Source organism: Camelus bactrianus, chromosome 25 (genome assembly GCF_048773025.1).
Source record: "Camelus bactrianus isolate YW-2024 breed Bactrian camel chromosome 25, ASM4877302v1, whole genome shotgun sequence".
Taxonomy (NCBI): Eukaryota; Metazoa; Chordata; class Mammalia; order Artiodactyla; family Camelidae; genus Camelus; species Camelus bactrianus.
Window position 1 is genome coordinate 4476299 of NC_133563.1, and position 20058 is coordinate 4496356.

General features: G+C 35.6%; 1 protein-coding gene across 3 annotated transcripts in view; it reads left to right on the forward strand.

Moving 5' to 3' along the window:
* DPY19L4 (dpy-19 like 4) overlaps positions 1–20058 on the forward strand; it is a 47741-nt gene that overhangs the window by 3918 nt on the left and 23765 nt on the right. Inside the window, exons 2-9 of one of the 3 annotated variants that reach the window (XM_074353126.1) lie at positions 596–706; positions 1261–1708; positions 5919–6043; positions 8273–8363; positions 8641–8762; positions 8877–9022; positions 15326–15449; positions 19662–19796. In XM_074353126.1, the coding sequence (XP_074209227.1) occupies positions 1465–1708; positions 5919–6043; positions 8273–8363; positions 8641–8762; positions 8877–9022; positions 15326–15449; positions 19662–19796 (987 nt within the window). In that variant the 5' untranslated portion in view covers positions 596–706; positions 1261–1464. The remainder of the gene's footprint in view (positions 1–595; positions 707–1260; positions 1709–5918; positions 6044–8272; positions 8364–8640; positions 8763–8876; positions 9023–15325; positions 15450–19661; positions 19797–20058) is intronic. The other 2 variants (XM_074353127.1, XM_074353128.1) reach the window with 2 other exon arrangements.

A 20058-nucleotide genomic window follows, 5' to 3' on the forward strand; every position in this document is an offset into this window, starting at 1 on the left:
TAGTCTAATACTGGGAAAATTTTCTGAGTTTCCCAAATGTAGGGATTTTTATAGGTTTAGCCTATTTTCTAATACCTAAATCTGTAAAACTGTTGAATGATAATGATACCACAGCAGTGTGAAATTCTGCAGAATGTTCAGGATTATTTTAGAAAATGAAGTATAGTTTTACAATGAATGTATTTTATTATATTTTGATTTTTTTAAAAATGGTTAACTCATGAATGATGCATTTATACTCTCAGGTAACTAGAATAATAAGCTAATTTGTTACATAACACTGTTCTCCCATCATTCCAGGAAAGAGGTTGCTTATTCTGGGATATTTTAAAAATTGAATCGTGTCAGGAGAAGAACTTGTTGGTTTATCAATAGGACTCTGAAAACACAAGTTGGAGGCAGAACTTGTAGTATCTTTTTGTTTGTAGGAAAGGAAAGTTTTGTGGGGAGTACTAAAATAATTATGAAAAAAGTTACCTTTGGCACTAATAGATCTCCGTGGTCCTTTTCCTTAGTATAATAAAAGTAAATCAGTCTGTAATATAAACAGAATAATTTGATACACACATTGCAATAACTTCTCAAATATTTTAAGGACCAACTATAGAACTGCGCCAAAGAAAAAAGCCAAAGTCTTCCGAAAATAAAGAATCTACCAAAGAAGAGAAAATCACTGACACTCCAACTCCCGAAAGAACTCCAAAACGTAAGTTAGATAGATTGGGAGGTTTTGTGCTATTACAAAATTAGTTACGTGAGGTAGTATATTTTATATTAATATTCTAAGTGTATCCATTTATTTTGTCATAAGCGTGTGGTGATAGCAGTCACCTTTCATTAGGTCTTGCTGCAGAATACTTCCTAAGTCTCCCTGGCTTACAACAAACATTTATTTCTGATTAACAGTGCATGTGGTGGCTGTAGGTTGGCTGATGTAGCTTCGTATGTCATGGAGGAACACTCCCTGTTTGGGACGTGTTTTCTTGTGGCCGAGGAAAAGAGCAGGAGAGCAGGCAGAGTCATGCCTCTTAAAGCTTCTGCTGAACTGCCCCTTGTACTCACATTCTGTTGGCCCAAGCACGTGATACAATCAGGTCAGTGAGATGGAGAAGTCTAACTACAGGGAAGCATTGCAGGTCACATGGTAATGGGCAGGGATGAAAAATCTTTTTATAGGAAAGTACAAAATAGTCAAGAATAATAATAACAGTCTACCGCAGTCTGGACTTTCGGCCATAACTATTCTCTTTTCTCCCTCAGACAAAATACACTTGGTACCTCCCCCACCCCAAGGAAGACACTCAGTCTTTTCCAATCAAGGCATCACTCCTGAAGCTCAAGGTCTTATCTCCATCAGGGTCAGCTATAACTCATTCTGATCCAGAGACCCGTGAACTAAAAAGACAAGTTATCTGCTCTGTCAGGGGCCCCCAAGACCACCCCCATGATCAGAGATTAGCTAGAATGAGTCACAAGTCTCAGAATACAGCCATCTTCACAGCTATGATTATTACAGTGAACAATACAGGACAAAATCAGGAAAAGGAAAAGGTCTTTGGGCTGAAGTCTATAAGAAACTTGGCAGATGCTTCTAGTGTTACTCTCCTGATGGAGTCACCCAGGAGTGTATCATTCCTTCAGCATCAAATTGTGACATTTGTATTCTTGTCTATGAAGTTACTGGAGTATGGCGCTGGCTGGAATCTAGGTAAAGAGCCAACAAAATTGTTCTTTTCTTTGCAAAATGAGTGATTTGATTTCTAAAAATTAAAGTATAATTAATGTACAATAAAATGCATAGAATCATAGGTGTTTAAATGAGTTTTGTTACTTGAATACAACTTAAGCTGTAGAACATTTCTGTGTCACAGTAAGTTCTTTTGTATCCATTTCTGTTATATTTCCCCTGTACCCCCAAGATAACCACTCTTCTGATATTTTTCAATATTGATTAACTTTGCATGTTCTAGAATTTTGCGTAAATGGAATCATACAACATTCATGCCTTTGTGTCTGGATTCTTTCACTTAGCTCACTGTGTTATTCTTTAAAAGTATAATCATTTTGAGATTCATTCATCTTGCTGTGTTTGTCCCTTTTTCGTGCCGGACGTTTGAGTAATTTCCAGTATTTAGCTATTATGAATAAGGCTTCTGTGAACATACTTGTACAAATCTTTTTGTGGACATCTGTTTTTATTTCTCTTAGGTGAATACCTAGGAGAGTTGCTGGCTAAGCTTAGGGAGAGATGTACTGTCACAAGAACTGCCAACCTAGATTGTAAAGGATACAACTATTCATGTCTTAAAATGATGAATGAGTCCCAAGCTTTCTACATGCTGGAAACAGGCTGAGTAGCTGCTCTTACCGTATCTTTCTTTGCCTTTGGGAGAGAAGTTGGTATTTGTGACTAATGGGGCAAACCCTGGAAGACCCTTCCATTTTTCCCAAATGTTTGCTGTTACTCCTGAAAGTGGATTGTACATTCCGTCCCTTACCACGTGGCTTGGAGTGCCTCTCTGACGCCAAGTATTCTTCCCTACCCCACTGTTCAGTTTATCAGCGTGACTCGCCTGGGCCAATGGAGTGTGAGTGGAGGTAGCAGTGTGCTGGTTCTAACCAGAAGTCGCAAGAGGCGCTGTATTTTTTTTGCCCATTCTCCTGCTCTTTTCCTATTACGAGATCACCATGTCCCAAATAGGGACTGAACCCTTCCTGGAACTCTGAAGATACGAGAAGAGCCACAGCTAATCTGAAGTCTGGAATTGAGTGGAGAGGCCCTGCTGGCCCAAAATCCATAGCACATGAGTGAGAAGTAAACATTTGTTCTGTAAGCCACTGACAGTGTGGGGTTGCTTTTCTGTTACAGCAAAGCTGACTAATAGAGTGGTCATTTAAAACATTTTGGAAAATACAGTATAAGAAAGATAATTAACAATCCAGAGATAACTATTATAAAATAGTATTTTCCCCAACTACAAACATATATTTTTAGGGTAGAAAACATGAAAATTAGAGAAAAGTATATAAAAAAAATGCATAATTCCTGTAAGTAATAACTGTTTTTAAAATTTCAGCAATTATTGCTTATATTTTTTTCAAAGTGCTTATACTTTTCTTTTTACTTTTTGTGAAATTGAGTCCTACATTTATTTTCTTTTTTTTAAAATGTCATTAGCTTTTTTCCGTACTTGAAATATTACTTGACTATATCCTATATTATGATATTGACATTTATGTAATGTTCTTTTTTTCTTTTTTTGTGCATGATCAGCATTTTACAAATGAAGAGACTGGAGCATATAGAAGTTATCTAATTAGGCTTGTTTGTGACTCATAACTTTAAAATTGTTTTTAACTTTTTTTTGAGGAGGGGAGGTTTGTTTGTTTGTTTGTTTTCTTTGTTTGTTTGTTTAAACACAGAGGTACTGGGGATTGAACCTAGGACCCTGTGCATGCTGAGCTGTACCATCCTCCCCAATATAACTTATTTGGAAGTCAGTCCTTTACTTTTCAGTTTTCCAATTAAAGTGATAATTTTTAAGAAATAATTTACAGGACCCAGAGTTCTTTATTTTCTCTAAAATATTTACACTTCTACCAAACACTGATAGCTTGATTCCAGCTTTGATTATAGTATCTTTCAAAAGCAAAATAATACTAAGGTAAGGCATTTATACATAGGATTTGGTTGAATTTTTTTTTATAATAGTCCTTGACAATTCGGATTAATTTGCCCTTGCCTAAGACTTGATTAAAACAAAACAGGAAAAGATACATGTTTAGAAACTTTGCCATGTTGCCATGGTAGATAAGTTTTCTTATTAGTTTCTTTGTAGTTGACATTGTGTCAACATTGCTTTAATTAACTACCTTGTATATTTTTGCAAGTATGCTTCTGTAGGCTAATACTAGTAGCTACTATTTACTGATCTCTTTCTATGTTTCAGGCTAAATGCTTTCCCTATGCTATTGGAAACTAATTTTAAAACAATTGTGTAATGCTGAGTCTAATATTTGATTTATCAGGTAGTGTCTTTGAATATAGTTCTTATTAATTTAATGATATGTGGCTAGTTATTCAATTTAATGTCTCTAGTATGCTATGCAAACAAATATTTATTAAATAATGTTTTGAAAATAGCTAAGATTTTAGTTTAGCTAAATTAATAACATTATAAAGATAAACTTGTCATTCAGTAACAATACTAGGCTTTGGGCCCTTAGGCCTGGGCTTATTGTACTGAATCTTTTTCTTTTTTTCTTACAGTTTTATTGAGATACAGTTGACATAGAGCACTGTATAAGTTTATGGTACACAGCATAATGATTTGACTTACATACATCATGAAATGATTATCACGAAAGTTTAGTAGATATCTCATATAGATACAAAATTTAAGAAATAGAAAAAAATTTTTTTTCTTGTGTTAAGAACTCTTAAGATTTACTTTCTTAACAACTTTCATGTATAACGTATAGCACTATTAATTATATTTATCATGCTTACTTACATTCTTAGTACTTATTTATAACTGGAAGTTTGTACCTTTTGACTGCCTTCATCCAGCTCCCCTACCCCCACCTCTTGCATCTGGTAACCACAAATCTGGTCGTTTTCTCTATGCGTTTGTTTGTTTTTGAAGTATAATTGACCTCCAACTCTATGTTAGTTCCTGTGATACAACATAGTGATTTAATTATTTCTGTAGACTTCAAAATGATCACCACCATAAGTCTGGTTGCCATCTGTCACCATACAAAGATGACACATAATTATTGACTATATTCCCCATACTGTACATTTCATACCTGTGATTCATTTATTTTGTGCCTGGAATTTTGTACCTCTTAATCTTCCTTACCTATTTCTCTCCTCCCCTCACTCCTCTGTTCTCTGGCAACCACCTGTTTGTTCTCTGTATCTGTGACTCTGTTTCTGTTCTGTTATGTTCATTTATTTTGTTTTTTAGATTCCACATATAAGTGAACTCATACAGTATCTGTTATTCTCATATTGAATCTGAATAGTTATAGCAGGAATAAGTCATCCTGTGTGTAGAAAATCTAAATGTGCTTTATGTTTTCATCAAGAAATATTTACATGTATATAATAGTTGTATATGATGTTTTAAATACATAATCATCAAAAGTCATTGAATTGTGTACTTTATAAACAGCTGTAACTTATTGTATGTAAACTTTTTCTCAATAAAAAAATTGCTTGATAAGGAAAAAATAACAGTAGTAATTCCAAATGAACCTGTGCTTTTTTCTTTAGATATTTGGTAGTACAGTCCTTTTATTCCTTTTAAAATTAATAGACTTTAATTTTAAGAGCCATTTTCAATTTGTAGTAGAATTGAGCAGATAGTATAGTACAGAGTTCCCATTTTACATACCCCCACATGCAGAATTCTCCCTATTAACATTTTATATTGTATGGTACATGTTTTACATTTAATGAATTGATATTGATACATTATTTTTAACTGAAGTCCATACATTATTCAGATTTCCTCAGTGTTTATCTAATGTCTTTTTTCTGTTCCAAGATCCCATCCAGGATACCACATTGTGTGTAGTTATCATGTCCCCTTAGACTCCTCTTGGCTGTGACAGTTTCTTAGGCTTGCTTTATTTTTAATGACCTTGACCGTTTTGAGGAGCACTGGTCGGGTGTATTTTAGAAAGCCCCTCTACTGGAATTTGTCTCTTGTTTTTCTAATAATTAGACTGGGATGATGGATTTTGGGGAGGAAGACCACAGAGTTAGAATGCCATTTTTGTCACATCATATCAAGGGTACATACTACCTTCTTTTTCTTTTCTTTCTTTATTTTTTTTTTCACTTTTTTTTATAAGTGCGTAATTATAAATATCAACCACATCTGATTACTTTTAATGTGCTTTTTCAGATATATTACTTCAGCGCTTTGCAAAGATTTTCATTGGCTGTCTCGCAGCAGTTACCAGTGGTATGATTTATGCTCTCTATTTATCAGCATACCATGAACGGAAATTCTGGTTTTCCAACAGGCAGGTAAGAAGAAAGAATTTTGAGCATGTGAAAATCTGTGTTGATATTTAATATTAAATGTTGGGTTTTCCAGGGAGCCAGACTATATGTATGATAAGTATGACAGGTGCTTTCTTATGTTATGGCTGTGAGCCATTAGAAACCAAATGGTACAGAAACTGTTTTGAGTCACAATATCAGTCTTGAAAAATTTAGTAGAACATGTTTTAAGGTCATAGAATAGAAACTATGAGGGTGCTTTCCTTCATGCAATTGATGTATGAGGGACTTTTGATAACAGTGAAATGTTATGGAGTCTAGTCAGCTTTTTAGGAGTTTTAGTAGTTTACATTTAAGAAGTTTCAGCCTCAAAATATTTTAATTTTTGGATTGCATGATTTGACTGTTTTGAGGGGCTGAAAATGATTAACAGGCATAACATTATTAAAATGTCGCCTCATATTAGTATGTTTAATGTTTAGCTTTAAATTGTGTGTAATCCACAGACTCTTTACTCAGTAGTTATATTCTTAATTCATTTGACCTTTGAATAAGTTCGTTTTTAGACTTACATTCACAATCAAATGTATTTGTAATATGTGTTGGCAAAGTTCACAGTATTATCCATTGACTCTAAATTTTTTTTGTTTTTGTTTTCAGCCCAAACCCTTTTGTTGTTGTTCTTATTTTTTGAGCAAGTAGTCAAGCTGACTAAATGTTTTTAAACCTTTGATTTACCTAACACCACCGAAACATTTAACTGAATAATTACTGAGCCATATTGATTTGACCAAAGCTGTTATTTTAGCATATCTTGTTTCCTTGAAAATGTTATGAAGATTAACTGTTAGTAGTTCTCAACGCTGGATGTACAATAAAATCGTTTGGGAGCTTTATAAAAATAACCTCCCTCATGGATTCTTAGGGAGGGGTGAGGGGATTGTCTAGGATCAGTATTACATACAGTCTTTCCACATGATTCCCTTGTGTAGGCAGAATTGAGAACAACCAAAGGTTTGAAAGTATAGAAGGCATTCATCAAGAACCTTGTTTTCAAATTTGGCACAACATTGTAAAATGATTATAAATCAAAAAAAAAAAAAAGAACCTTGTTTTTCAGACCATTGTGATGAGCCAGAGGCATTGGCATCATCTGGGAGCTTTTTCAGGCTTGCAGATTCTCAGCCACACTTTAGAGTCAGAATCTGTGTTTTAATAATATCTCTAGGAGTTTTATATGTACATTAAAGTTGAGAAGCACTCAGGAGTTTTACATCTTTGAAATTTTAGAAAGAAACAAATCTGTATCCATTTATAACAAATCATTTTAAGGAAATTTATTTAGATTAATAAACTCTAAATGAGGAAAAAAAAAAGATTTCCTGATCAAATAGATCTAGGAAAGACTTTGTAGAGATTCACAATGCATAATGTATACTGAAACTCTGAGAAGTCTTGCAATAAAGAAACCCATTTACCTGTTTAATCTAGCATTTCACACAGCTTATGTAACTGCAGAACTCATAGGAGACGCCCATTTATGCCTTAGGAAGTTCTGTTGATCAAACTTCAGGGAAACATTTCTCATATCTTTTGTATTAATTGATAGATATTGTGCATGAAAATAGGTTTCATTTTAAAAGATTTTATAGATTTATGAAAGCTTGATTCAGCATCAAAAGCACAAGGTTTCAGTGTTTTTGACCATCTATATTCTTGGTTCTATGTAGCCTAATTTTAGGAATTTTAGGATTTACTTACATTTCTAGAAGTTTATTTGAAAAGCAATGATTAGTTATCTTCTGCTCTTGAAAACTGCTAATTAAGGGCTTGCTGTTGTGAATACATAGGGAAGCAGAATAGCAGTAGAATATAGAACTTTCTTCTTAAACTTATAATTTTTATGGACTTCTAACACCTCAATCATCATCTTTTATTACCTGCCATACTATTCTTGTGATCCATATGGCACTTCTTTGGGTTTTCCTTCTAGATTTTTCTTATATATAATAGGTAAGTAACCTATGCATTATAATACATTTTCAACCTGAGGTGTTTCATTAAAATGATTGCCAGATTGTTGAAAAGTTTAACCTTATTAATATGGCCACTGGTGATTAAAGTAAAATTCAAATATGTCTTTGCATAAAAGCATAAAAAATGGCATTAGTTTGGAATATGAGAAGAGAAAAAGAAGGTTGCAGCTGAAATTTAAGACACTGGTATTTAAATAATCATTTTACTTTTTTTTAGGAGCTTGAGCGAGAAGTCACATTTCAGGGCGATAGTGCCATTTATTACTCTTATTATAAAGATATGTTAAAGGCACCTTCCTTTGAAAGAGGTATGGTAACCACATTTGTATGTTCAATAACAATATTTTTCTAAAATAAAACATTGTTCTTCTATGTGGGAGCCCTTGAATGTGGAGATTTGTCTCAGAATATAGGTATTGCTCTTTTTTGTAGGTAATTTAAAAAATTGGAAAAATGACGCACAGAGTATTATATTTTGAGATCTTTCTTGATAATAGCTTAAAATATTTGATGACCTCTGAATAACATGTTTAATTCTTATAACAGCAGAATGAATGATGTGGAGGACAATTTTTCTCACTTCAGGTGTTTATGAACTGACACACAATAACAGAACTGTATCTCTGAAGACTATAAATGCCGTGCAGCAGATGTCTCTGTATCCAGAACTTATTGCCAGCGTTTTATATCAAGCAACTGGTAGCAATGTATGTGTTTCTTAGGACTTTAATATTTATTTTCTCACATATTTACAGATCCTGAAAATTATACGCTGTCATTCTGTTATCTCCTTCACTCTCTTTATTTTCTTTCTCAATTAGGAGATTATTGAACCAGTGTATTTCTATATTGGCATTGTTTTTGGATTGCAAGGAGTATATGTTACTGCTCTATTTGTTACAAGTTGGCTTATGAGCGGAACTTGGCTAGCTGGAATGCTAACTGTTGCATGGTTCATAATTAACAGGTAAGAAAGGTGTTTTTAAATAAGTCTTACAGTTTTGTGGCTGTGGTAGTCAGAGTTCTAAAAATGCCTCCTTCCCCCAAAACCTTCTGTGCTCTGATTCCTGCCTGTGATGTATGATGGGACATCATTCCTGTGGTTACTCTATGCTGTACAGCATAGTTGACCTTAAGGTAGGAAGGTTACCTGGTGAGCCTGATCTTGTCGTATGAGCCCTTGAAAGTGGGCAGCTTTCTGTAGCTGGTATAGAAGGGAAGTCAGATTTACTTGAAGCATGGGAAGCCTTGTTGCTGGACTGAAGTGAGGATGAAATGAGCTCTGCCAACAATCAGTGAGCTTGTAAAGGGACTACAAGCCCCGGATGAGAATGACAGCCTCAGTTGATGCTGGGATTTTAGCTTAAGGAGACCCTGAACAGAGAGTCCAGCCAGACTGTGCTGGGTTTGTGAGCTAATTTGTATTATTTTAAGCCGCTACGTTTGTGGTCATTTATCATGCAACGGTTTAAAAATAATCCACCCACCTCTATCACTCTTTTTTCAGACACAGCAGCGTTAGTGTACGTGGACATACCTCCTCTTCCCTCGTTTCTTTAAAATTGATGACGTAGCTTCAGGAAAAGAAGGAAGAGGTACCAGATGTGTCACTATTAAGTTAACTACTATATTAGTCTATTACAGTGTCCGTTGAATTAATAAATCTATTCCTTTTGGCGATCAAAGGGGCCTCAGTTCTTTAACAGTGAGTACAAAGAGAGTGGGGGTTGGAGCTTCTTTGAAATGGAGGACTGGTTTGAGACACGTCATAAAAGTTTTCCTGGCATTGGTCAGTGTCAAACATTTATTTTTTGAATGATGCTTTTTTTGCTTTTGAAAGTGCCTCCTTCTCACAGCACTTTCCCCCGATAACGCTTAACATGATTAAATTTGAAAAAAAATGAGACATTTCTTCTGTTACACATTTTCTTCTGGCAGCTGCCAGATGAAAAATGTGATATTTTCAGGTTACTGAGATTCAAGTTAAGGGCTGTATCTCTTACTAGGATTTGTTTAGTCACGTGCTGGCAGCAATTTGATGTAAGGGATTTTCAAAACCTTCCTTAGAAGTTTTTAAGTACATGGCGGGGGAGAGTATAGATCAGTGGTAGAGCACATGCTTAGCATGCATGAGGTCCTGGGGTCAATCCCCTCTACCTCCATTTAAAATGAATAAACAAACCTGATTACCTGCCCCTGCAAAAAAAACAAAAGAAAAAAGTTTTTAAGTATAGCTGTCCACCTTTATAGTTAAGTATATTTCTTCTTAAAAGTATAGGGATGAACGATACTTTATTACTACAAAAACTGTATGTACATTGTGGAAAATTGAGACCAGCAAAAATAAAATAATAATTTCACATTCTCACCACCTAGAGACCACTCAGCATTGTTTATATCTTTGTGCATATTCTTTTTTAAAATTATTATTATTTTTATTTAATTTATTTATTTTTTGAAGGGGGAAGTAATTAGGTTTATTTATTTACTAATTTTTTTAATGGAGGTACGGGGGATTGAACCCAGGACCTTGTGCATGCTAAGCATGTGCTCTATCACTGAGCTCTATCCGCCTCCCCCAATTGTTATTATTTTTAATTGAAGTATAGTCAGTGTACAATGTTGTGTCAGTTTCTGATGTACAGCATGTTTCAGCCATACTCTTTGTGCATATTCTTTTGGACTTTTTTCTGTGTGTGTATATCTTTGTGTGTATATATATATTTTTAACCAAGATGAGATGTATTACACATACTGTTTTATATGCTGCTTTCTTTATTCAGAAGCCTCTACCTTTCTATTTCAATAACTTTTTATCTTTTCTAATACCCAGTCCATGTTAGAGTTTCCTGGGTTGACCCCAAAGTATGGTCTGTAGCTGGTTTATCCAAACCAGTATTTAATCCAGGACTACGTATTACATCTGGTTCTTACATACCTTAATTCCTTTTAAATCTAACATAGTCCGTTTTTTTTAATGACGGTTGGCTTTTTGAAGGGACCAATCAGTTGTCCTACAGAGTATACCACCTTGTGGATTTCTCCTGTTGCTTCCTTGTGGCGTCGTTTAACTCCTCTGTCACCTGTGTTTCTGTAAGCTGGAAGTTACATCTAAAGGCTTGATGGATTCAAGATAAACAATTCTCATTAGCATATATTGTAGATGATGTGTTTTTCATGTTCTGTGACTTTACAAGTTACATCGTATTTAGTTGGTCTAACCCTGGTGAAGCTGAACTTGACTGCTGGTTTGAGGGATGACAGTCTGATCTCTCCACTGAATAATTATGTTTTCCCCTTATGACTCTAAAGCAATCTATGTGGTGTTCTGGGGCACCAGATGAATGTCCTTTTCACCATTAACCACTTACCTAAGGGTTATAACTGCAGTTGACAATCTTTGCTGAAATCAGTAATTTCACAAGGGCTTATAAAATTATATTTTTCTATTTTCAGTAGCTTTATTCACTCTTCAGAAGTAGAGTTTTTCTTTATTAACCAGGTTCTTTGGTTACCTTTAAATTCAGTTACTGTTAGAAAGTAGACAAATGCTTAACCTCATTTTAGTTACCAGTTGCTATGTATGAGATTGTTTTTAATAGCTGTCTCACATAGTGACAAAAACTTTTTCTGATGTTCTCTTTTTTAAGCATCTTTCCATACATGGGGATTTGCATTGATTCAATAGGGCTAAAATACATTACCATCATTGCTTTTTTTGTTGCTGTAATTGTTACGACTTTGGTAGATAAGAGTCCTTTCAGGCTGGCTTCTGAGTTCTTTTGACACATCTTATTAATCTCTGAAAGCTTTTTTGCTTTCTGGCTCAACAGGAAGAGCAGGCTCACCTTGTACATTCCTGTGAAAGATTTGGAATTAGCCTCTATTCTATGGAGCTTTGGCTCCTTTTAGCGTAGAGTAGTGCTGGAGAATCTGGTGTGGGCGCTAGGGGTATAAGATGACTTCTTGTTAAGTCAGAAAGTGCCTGTTAGAGAATATTTTAAATTGCCATGTGCTTTTCTAAAATTCAATTAGGATTCATTGTTAGAAATCTTAACAGCACACTCACAAAGTTATTTTGGTACTCATAGACTAGGTCTAGACATGTCTTGCTTTTTAGAGTGGAAGAGTATTTCATACCAACAAGCATTATTTAAAATAGAAACATTTAAAATAAAAACCTTCTAAAAGGATTGCTTTCTTGATTATGTAATGCACTAGTTATTACTGCATAACAGGTCAACCCAAAACTTAACAGCTTGTAAAAACAAACATTATTTCACAGTTTCGGAGGGTCAAGAATCCAGAGTGACTTAACTGGGTGGTTCTGGCTCAGGCTTTCTTGTGAGGTTGCAGTCAGGAGTTGGTTGGGGCTACTGTCATCTGAAGGCATCACTGGCCTGGACCATTTCCTCAGCTCCCTTGTGTGGCTTTTGCAGGAAGCCTCGGTTCCTTGCGGGCTGTTGGCCTGGAAGGCCTTAGTTTCTCATCACATGGACTCTGCAGAGGGCTGCTCACAGCTGGGCTGCTGGCCTCCTCTAGAGTGAATGAGCCTAGAGAGAGTGGAGTGAGTCACAGTGGAAGCCAGATATCTTCTATAACCTAAGCTTGGAAATGACAGAACATCACTCTGCCCTACTCTGTTGGTGCTGCAGGCTAACTCTGGTGCAGCGCGGGAAGTGGCTGCACAGGGCGCACTACCCGGAGGCAGGGACCATTGTGAACCATCTGGGAGGCTGGCTACCACCTACAGTGAACTTTAATACTCATTTCATTTAATCCCTGGACCTTTCTTCATCAGAAGTTCAAAGAGAAAGCCCAGGCAGCTTTTCCATTTAAAAATAATGGTATTAAAGAATAACAAGACTCCCTGTCAAGTAGAATATTTTAGACATCTAAGTGAGACTTGAAGGCAGTTGCCTTATTTAATGACAGTCCAGTTGTTCTATTAATCTGCCTTATTTAATGACACAGTATATCCTGGGTAGCTGGAGCAGGAGTTAGGTGGAAAAAGTAATGTGATATATTCTGTTTTGTTGTTTTTTGTTTTAGGAGAGGTAACTAGGTTTATTTATTTATTTTGATGGAGGTACTGGGGATTGAACCCAGGACCTTGTGCATGCTAGGCACCGCACCCTACCACTCAGCTATATACCCCCTGATATATTCTGTTAAAATGTGTCTTTTGTAATTGAAACATTCTTAAGTAGTTTTTATGTGTTTCTTTTTCATTGTTTATTTTTATTGGTATATTTCTTTTACTGCAAAATATATTTTAATGCCATGAAAGAGTATGCTCTTTTTTATTCATCAGCTTTAGTTTATATATGATAGAAAAGTATAAAAAGATATTGGTCATTATATTGTGATTATTAGTTGTGTTCTTAATGACATTTTGTGTTACCTATTCCTCAATATCAGAAGGGCAAAGTAGGATTATAAAATAGCTCCTGTTTGTTCAAACTAGGATGTAGGCATACTAGAAAATTCAAAGAAATTTCAGGAAACAGCACTGTGCAGACAGTAGTGGGGGGAAAAATCAGAGGCAAATGACTCCCTTTGAACAGACTTATCACCAAAATGGTCTAACCTGACTCCAGTCTTCACATATAAACAATATAGAAATTATTCCTGGGTCCCCACTGATCTCATCTATAAATACATACCTGGGTATCACTTTCAGTACAAACATCTTTGTATTTGAAAAACAAAATATATCTGATTTAGAAGTCTGTATTAAATTTAATCTTTGGCCAAGAAAGGGTAACTGTGTACAGTGGTAATTAATAAAAAGGTAGGATGCAGGGAGTGCGCGTGTCCCAGCATTAACAGAAAATAGCACGTGATGCTGGTTCTGTGATAATGATATTGGTGTACTCAGGATGCTTGTGGAAGTGTGAGGTCTTTCACTTTTAGATGGTAGTTTTTCCCAGGAATTTTATTTTATTCCAAGGAAGTAATCCAAAAAAGAAGGAAAGAGTTCACTGCTTAAACTTACTAATATAGTGATATTTGTAATAATATGAAAAATTAGAAAGTTAATATTTCTAAATATAAGGGAGTGGTCAGGTAAATTGTAATCCATCAGTGCAAGGGAACGTGTAGCCAGCAGAAGTTACACTGATACAGCTTAGCTGCTTTTCAGCGTTCACACATTACACGTTGACATGCCAGATTGTTTTACACAGCTAGTCTAAGGCAGGGTTTCTCAAACTTCAGTTGTGTATGTTGACATGGAGTCATACAGCTTATGCTTTTTTTGTTTTTTGTTTGCTTTTCACTTAGCATAATTATTTTGGGATTCACGTATGAAGGGTCTGTCAGCAGTTCATTCCTTTTATCCTGGGTAGTATCCTATTGTACGTCCCACAGTTTGACTGAACTCAGTTACATGCAAGCATGTCCGTCTCCATTAGGAGAATTATGCAGCAATTTTCATGAAGTTTTTTGAGCAATAGCACCTTTGTTTTTTGTGTGGGAAATAGCCACTGAGTGTACGAGATCCAGATTGAATTATTGCTGGGAAGGGAGACCATTGTGGAGTGAGGATATGCATAGAGGACCACAGGCTCTCAATGAAAACTGATTAAGGAGGGACTTTGGAGGAGCCTTACAAAGACATTCTGTATTTGCGATTTGGAGAATTTTCAAAGCTCTCTAGATAACATCACATACAGGACTACTGTGATGTTAATTCTGGGTTACCTGCTGATTGAAAAGAGGATTAAATTAGATATCAGAAGACATGCATTGTAATCCTAATTGTGTCCTTTACCATCTGTGTGATTTGATTAAGTCATCACCTCTCTGAGTTTCATATTCCTTTTATATAAGGGTTAGTATATGATCTTTGGATCGGCCAAGCCTGCTAATTATGTGGCGCACATTGTGCTCTAGAGAAGGGCAGCCATCTCATTAAGGGAGGGGAGCGTGAGGGGCTGAACTGCAGTGTACCCTGCAACAAGTTGTGTGTTGTAGCATGAGCTGTATCTGCCCAGAGCAGGGATGCCTTTTTCAAATACGCACAGAGGCCCATCTCTTCATCAGGCATTGCACAGCAGCACTAAGTCTTCCTGGGTGGGGGGTGAGGTGGGGGTGAAACACTATTAATTTGTCCAGAGAGATGTTGTGTAGGTAATGGTGGCTCAGTCTGTGCCTTCCTTACAGGATATGGAGGACAATGATATGTGTGTGAAAGTGCCTTGAAAAGTACAATATTACACAAATATAATGTCTTGCTATTTTGCTGTTCATCTGTGATTTATTTTAGGGTAGATACAACAAGGATTGAATACTCCATTCCTTTAAGAGAAAACTGGGCACTACCATATTTTGCATGCCAAGTTGCTGCACTTACAGGCTATTTAAAAAGCAACTTAAATACTTACGGAGAGGTAAGATACAAATATTTGTCACAATTAAGTCTGATGTATTGCAAATGTGGTACATAATTTCAAAGCTAATCTTAAAAGTTAAGTTATATTCAGTGAAATCTTGTTACTACACAACAAAGGATACATTTAGATAGATAGTCTCATTATAACTGTTCTGTAATCTGATTGATAGTAAATTATTTTTAGAAGAAAGAAGGTGTTATATTGTTTTAGTGCAGTTACTTGACAAATATGTGAAGAATATCTTACTTTGAAAATTAATTTGTCTATTATTATCTTACCATTTCTGTCACTTCTGGAATAATGATGGCCTTTAATCATCAAATTAATGAAGATATAAAGAGTGACTGCAAGTGACAGCAGTGGTGGCATTGCGTGTTTCCTGTTTACCCTTATGTTTTCTACGACTGAGGTGTATGTAGGCTAGTGAGTTTCAGGAGAGTGCCAGTTAGTTTAGATTCTTACTTTTGTTGTTGCCATAAACCCTGCAGGCAGTCAAATAAAGCTTACAGATTCTGTCTCAGAATAATGATTTTTTAAAAATTGTGGTCAGTTACAGTGTGTCAATTTCTGGTGTACAGCATAGTGTTCCAGTCATGCATACACACATATGTATACACACACACACACACACACACACACATATTTAAAATAATGATTTTTAAATGCATAAAATAAAATAAATGTGATTATAAAAGATAGTTACAATGAAAGTGACTGAAATATAGCAATCCTTTGACAGTCTGCCTGTCTTGGGGAAGGATTCCTGGCTAGAAGAAGAAACCATAGGGACCTGGTTGGCTAGGAAATAGGCTTCACTTATTGTTCCTTTTTGAAATCACTGAAAAATGTGCTCTCCTCTTTTCATTGATGACGTAGTGAGCTTTTCATTTCATTTTTCATAACTCTGGTATTTCCTTTTTTATCTAAAATAACATGAACACATTTTAAATGTGTAATTTGCCTCTTGTTGGGCTTAAATAAAGTGCTTTTTGACAGAGAATATTTTTTGTAATAGTCAGGGAGTCTTTGAGTGCTTTCCTGTGCAGCCTTCTCCAGGGAGGAGTAGTTCTTCAAATTTTGAATAAAAGAGTTTAATATAGCAAAATGAACTGCCTAAGCTTCTTTGTATTTACCATTATTTTGAATTAAAATAAAAGTTTTATTGCCTAAAAAAAGATTTATTCAGTTATCTTTTTAATAAGGTCATTATTCTTATTTATTTTAAAAGAAGGAGTTTTGGAAAGATGTGAAGTGTAAACTTATTTTCCCCTTCTATATCATATTTTATATTTTTCTGAGTATCTTTTATTACCATATTATATGTTTATTCTTTCTAGTATTGTTTTATTCTAACTTTTTTAAATTAAAAAGGTAATACATCTACATTACACATGTGGTAAAAGAAACACAGTCAGTGCAAGTGGATATACAGTCAGGAGTGTGTTTCCCTTCAGTTCTCTGTTGTTTACCAAGGACCCTGTACTTTTTGAACGGATCCAAGAATGGCTTATACTCTTAGTTTAGTTTTGCATTTTGTTTCTCCTTTTTTGTTTAACCACGATTATTTTCCCCTATTTTGGAAGAAATATTCCAAAATAGGGGAAAATATTCCATATTCCATATTCTCCCTCCTTCCCTCTTTTTTTCTCTCAATATTAAGGTAAATGGGGAAAAATTATATTTATCAGTAATTTGATTATTTACAGCTAGTCATTCATCTGATACTCAAGAGTACACAAGAGTGAAATATCCGTATGCAGATATTAAAGGGATAGTAATATTAAGGATCCTGTGAAAACATGGCAGAAAAAAAAGCAAGTTAACTACGGTATATTCTTAACCCTTCAGCTTAAAACTCATTTTTAAAAAGCAAAACTGCCCAGTCCTTCAATTATGTTTGCTTTCCCTTGAACTCATCCTACACACGCACATGTGTGCATGTGTGTTGAAATCTAAAGAAGGTTTGTACCTGAATTAATAGTATTGTATCAGTGTCAGTTTCCTGGTTCAATTTAGGGGAAGGTGGGTGAGGGAGTAACATGGCAATTGTTTATATTCTTTTTGCAACTTCATGTGAATCTTAAACTAATTCAATATATATGTATTTTTATTACAACTTTTTTACATGTATTATACCTTTTTATATGTACTTCTTTTCTGGGGAAAGGGTATATAGTTGTATGAATTTTTATCATGTGTATTTTGAGTAGTCATCACCATATTTTATATATATATGTGTGTGTGTATATATGTATTTTTATTATATATATATTATGTTAAATATATATATATATATTTAACATAAGTGATGAAGAGAATATATATTGTTTACTTCTTAATAGTCACACCTTTTCCCCAACTCTAACATCTGGCAACCACTGATGTGTTCTCTATCACTATAATTTTGTCATTTTGAAAGGTTATATAAATGGAATTCTATCGTACGTTATCCTTCAAGATTGGCCTTTTTTGTTCAGCCTGATGCCCTCGACATCTCTCCCAAGTTGTTATGTGGATCAGCAGTTTGCTCCTTTTCGTTACTGGACAGTGTTACAGCAACATGTATGTTTTCATCACATCTTGTGTTCTTTGCTTCCCACTCTTGCGGCTAGATCTTATGGTCCCAGTTACATCTGGATATCCAAGCTCTGATCTTTTGTGCAGTTATCTTGAGCCATCCAGAGATACCTGTGGTTGGTTAATGAAACCCATTTAATGTGTCACTTAAGTGATACGTGTAAAAAAGCTGACAACAAAGGCATGGTTGAAAGTGAAGTGAGAAAGGTAAGGGGTAGATAATAGTGCACAGAATTTTGAAAATACCCAGAGAAAAGTCATTATTCAGGTTGTGTTAGACGTGTATTCTGTCACATTTTCACTGCATGTTCTTAGAGTAGTTGGAGAATAAACCTTGGAATTGGCAGTTTGTTTCATTATAGCTTTTCCCTAGCATCACCAGATGGCCAGCAGGTTAATTAGGCTGGATCTGGGTCTGACCCTTCATTGATTTCAGGAGGTTTTTCTGAGGATGATGGTTTTAGGCCTGGTTATTACAGCTCTGTTGTTCCACATGATATCCCCAGAACACCTTCTCTTACAGCAATTGTGATAGAGCAGAAGCTGGTGTGTTCTGTCAGTGCCCTTCTGGGCCTTGCAGTTGGAATTTGATCAATTGGTGGAATTTTTTCACCTCTTAATGTCTATCTGGTCTTAATCTTATTCAGGATGCTGGTAATTTTTTATATCTGCTGATGGCCTGAAGTATTTCTCACTTTGGAATTTATCATTGAGTATGGTCAGCTGAGTCTGGAAGATTTAGTTTTAGAGAACACAGTTCTTACCTTAGGTTTCGTGAGTTGACCCTTAGTCCTTCTCTTTCACTGTTCGTGTTAGAACAAAGCTCTTTGACACTGTGGCTTATGGAGGAATTGGGAATATAAAGGTAGGTCCCTGGAGGAAGTTGAGACTGTTGTTAGGAATATGCTAAGGGACAGTGGATTTGTCACAGATTTGGTCTCTCACTGAGGGATCACGTGGGAGATGACAGCTGGAAGGCAGAATTGACATTAGCCAGGCGTACTTCAGGCATTGTGTTCAGTACTTTAGCGGAAGAAAACAGCTGAGAGTTTTACATGGCTGACAGTCCAACCTCTGGGAAAGGTAAGTCCATGCTTTGCTGAGAGGAAATTTAAAAAGTCTTGGGCCTTTTTCCATGGGCTGTGGAATTGCTGAGACATAAACAGACCAATCAGGGGAAGCTGTTAGAAAGAAAATAACGGGGCATCGTGGAAGTGAAAATACTGCCACTGAGGGCGGGAGGAGTTAATTTCCACTAAGGCTAAAGCCAGCATTCAACTCTGGTCAAAGCCGCCATTTAAAAATACTTACTACTTTCTCTCTTTTGGGATGAAGGACATTTGTACTGAATTTTCTTTTTCTTTTTCTTTTTTTTCCCCTTTGTCCTCCTAAAGTTCTCAGTATGATACTGAGCATTGAAGAACAAGTGGTTGATTTCTCTTTAGAGTGCTGAAGATCTTAGTATTTATGTAAGGATTTAATGATAATTATGTGCTTAAAAAACAAAGTTCCAAGAATCATACAGCTTACAGTGGAGCCAGTGGCAGAGCTGCGACTCAGAGCTCACAGCCGCGCAGACTTTTACAGTAATCACGCCGCTCACACGTGGTTTCTTCCTTCTGTTCTCCCTAGAGGTTTTGCTACTTGCTGATGAGCGCTTCCACCTACACGTTTGTGATGATGTGGGAGTACAGCCACTATCTCTTGTTTCTTCAAGCAATATCCCTGTTCTTGTTAGATAGTTTTTCGCTGGAGCAAAGTGACAAGGTATTATGGCATTTCAAAATTACAATTTTAAATCTAGAGAATACATGTTTTATAGTGTATAAAACCATTTATCCTGTAAGCTTATTTTGAAATGTTTTTAATAGGCTGTAATTCATACCTCTGCTCAAAAGAGTGCTGGACTCATTCTCCCCTAGTCCTTTTAGAGGCGCTTTGAAATTCCCTTAAACGTGGTCTGCTGAACCAAAGTCACCCCCGTGCTTTCTCTCTGTTCCTAGCCATTTCTCCTCCTTCTTCCCTTCTT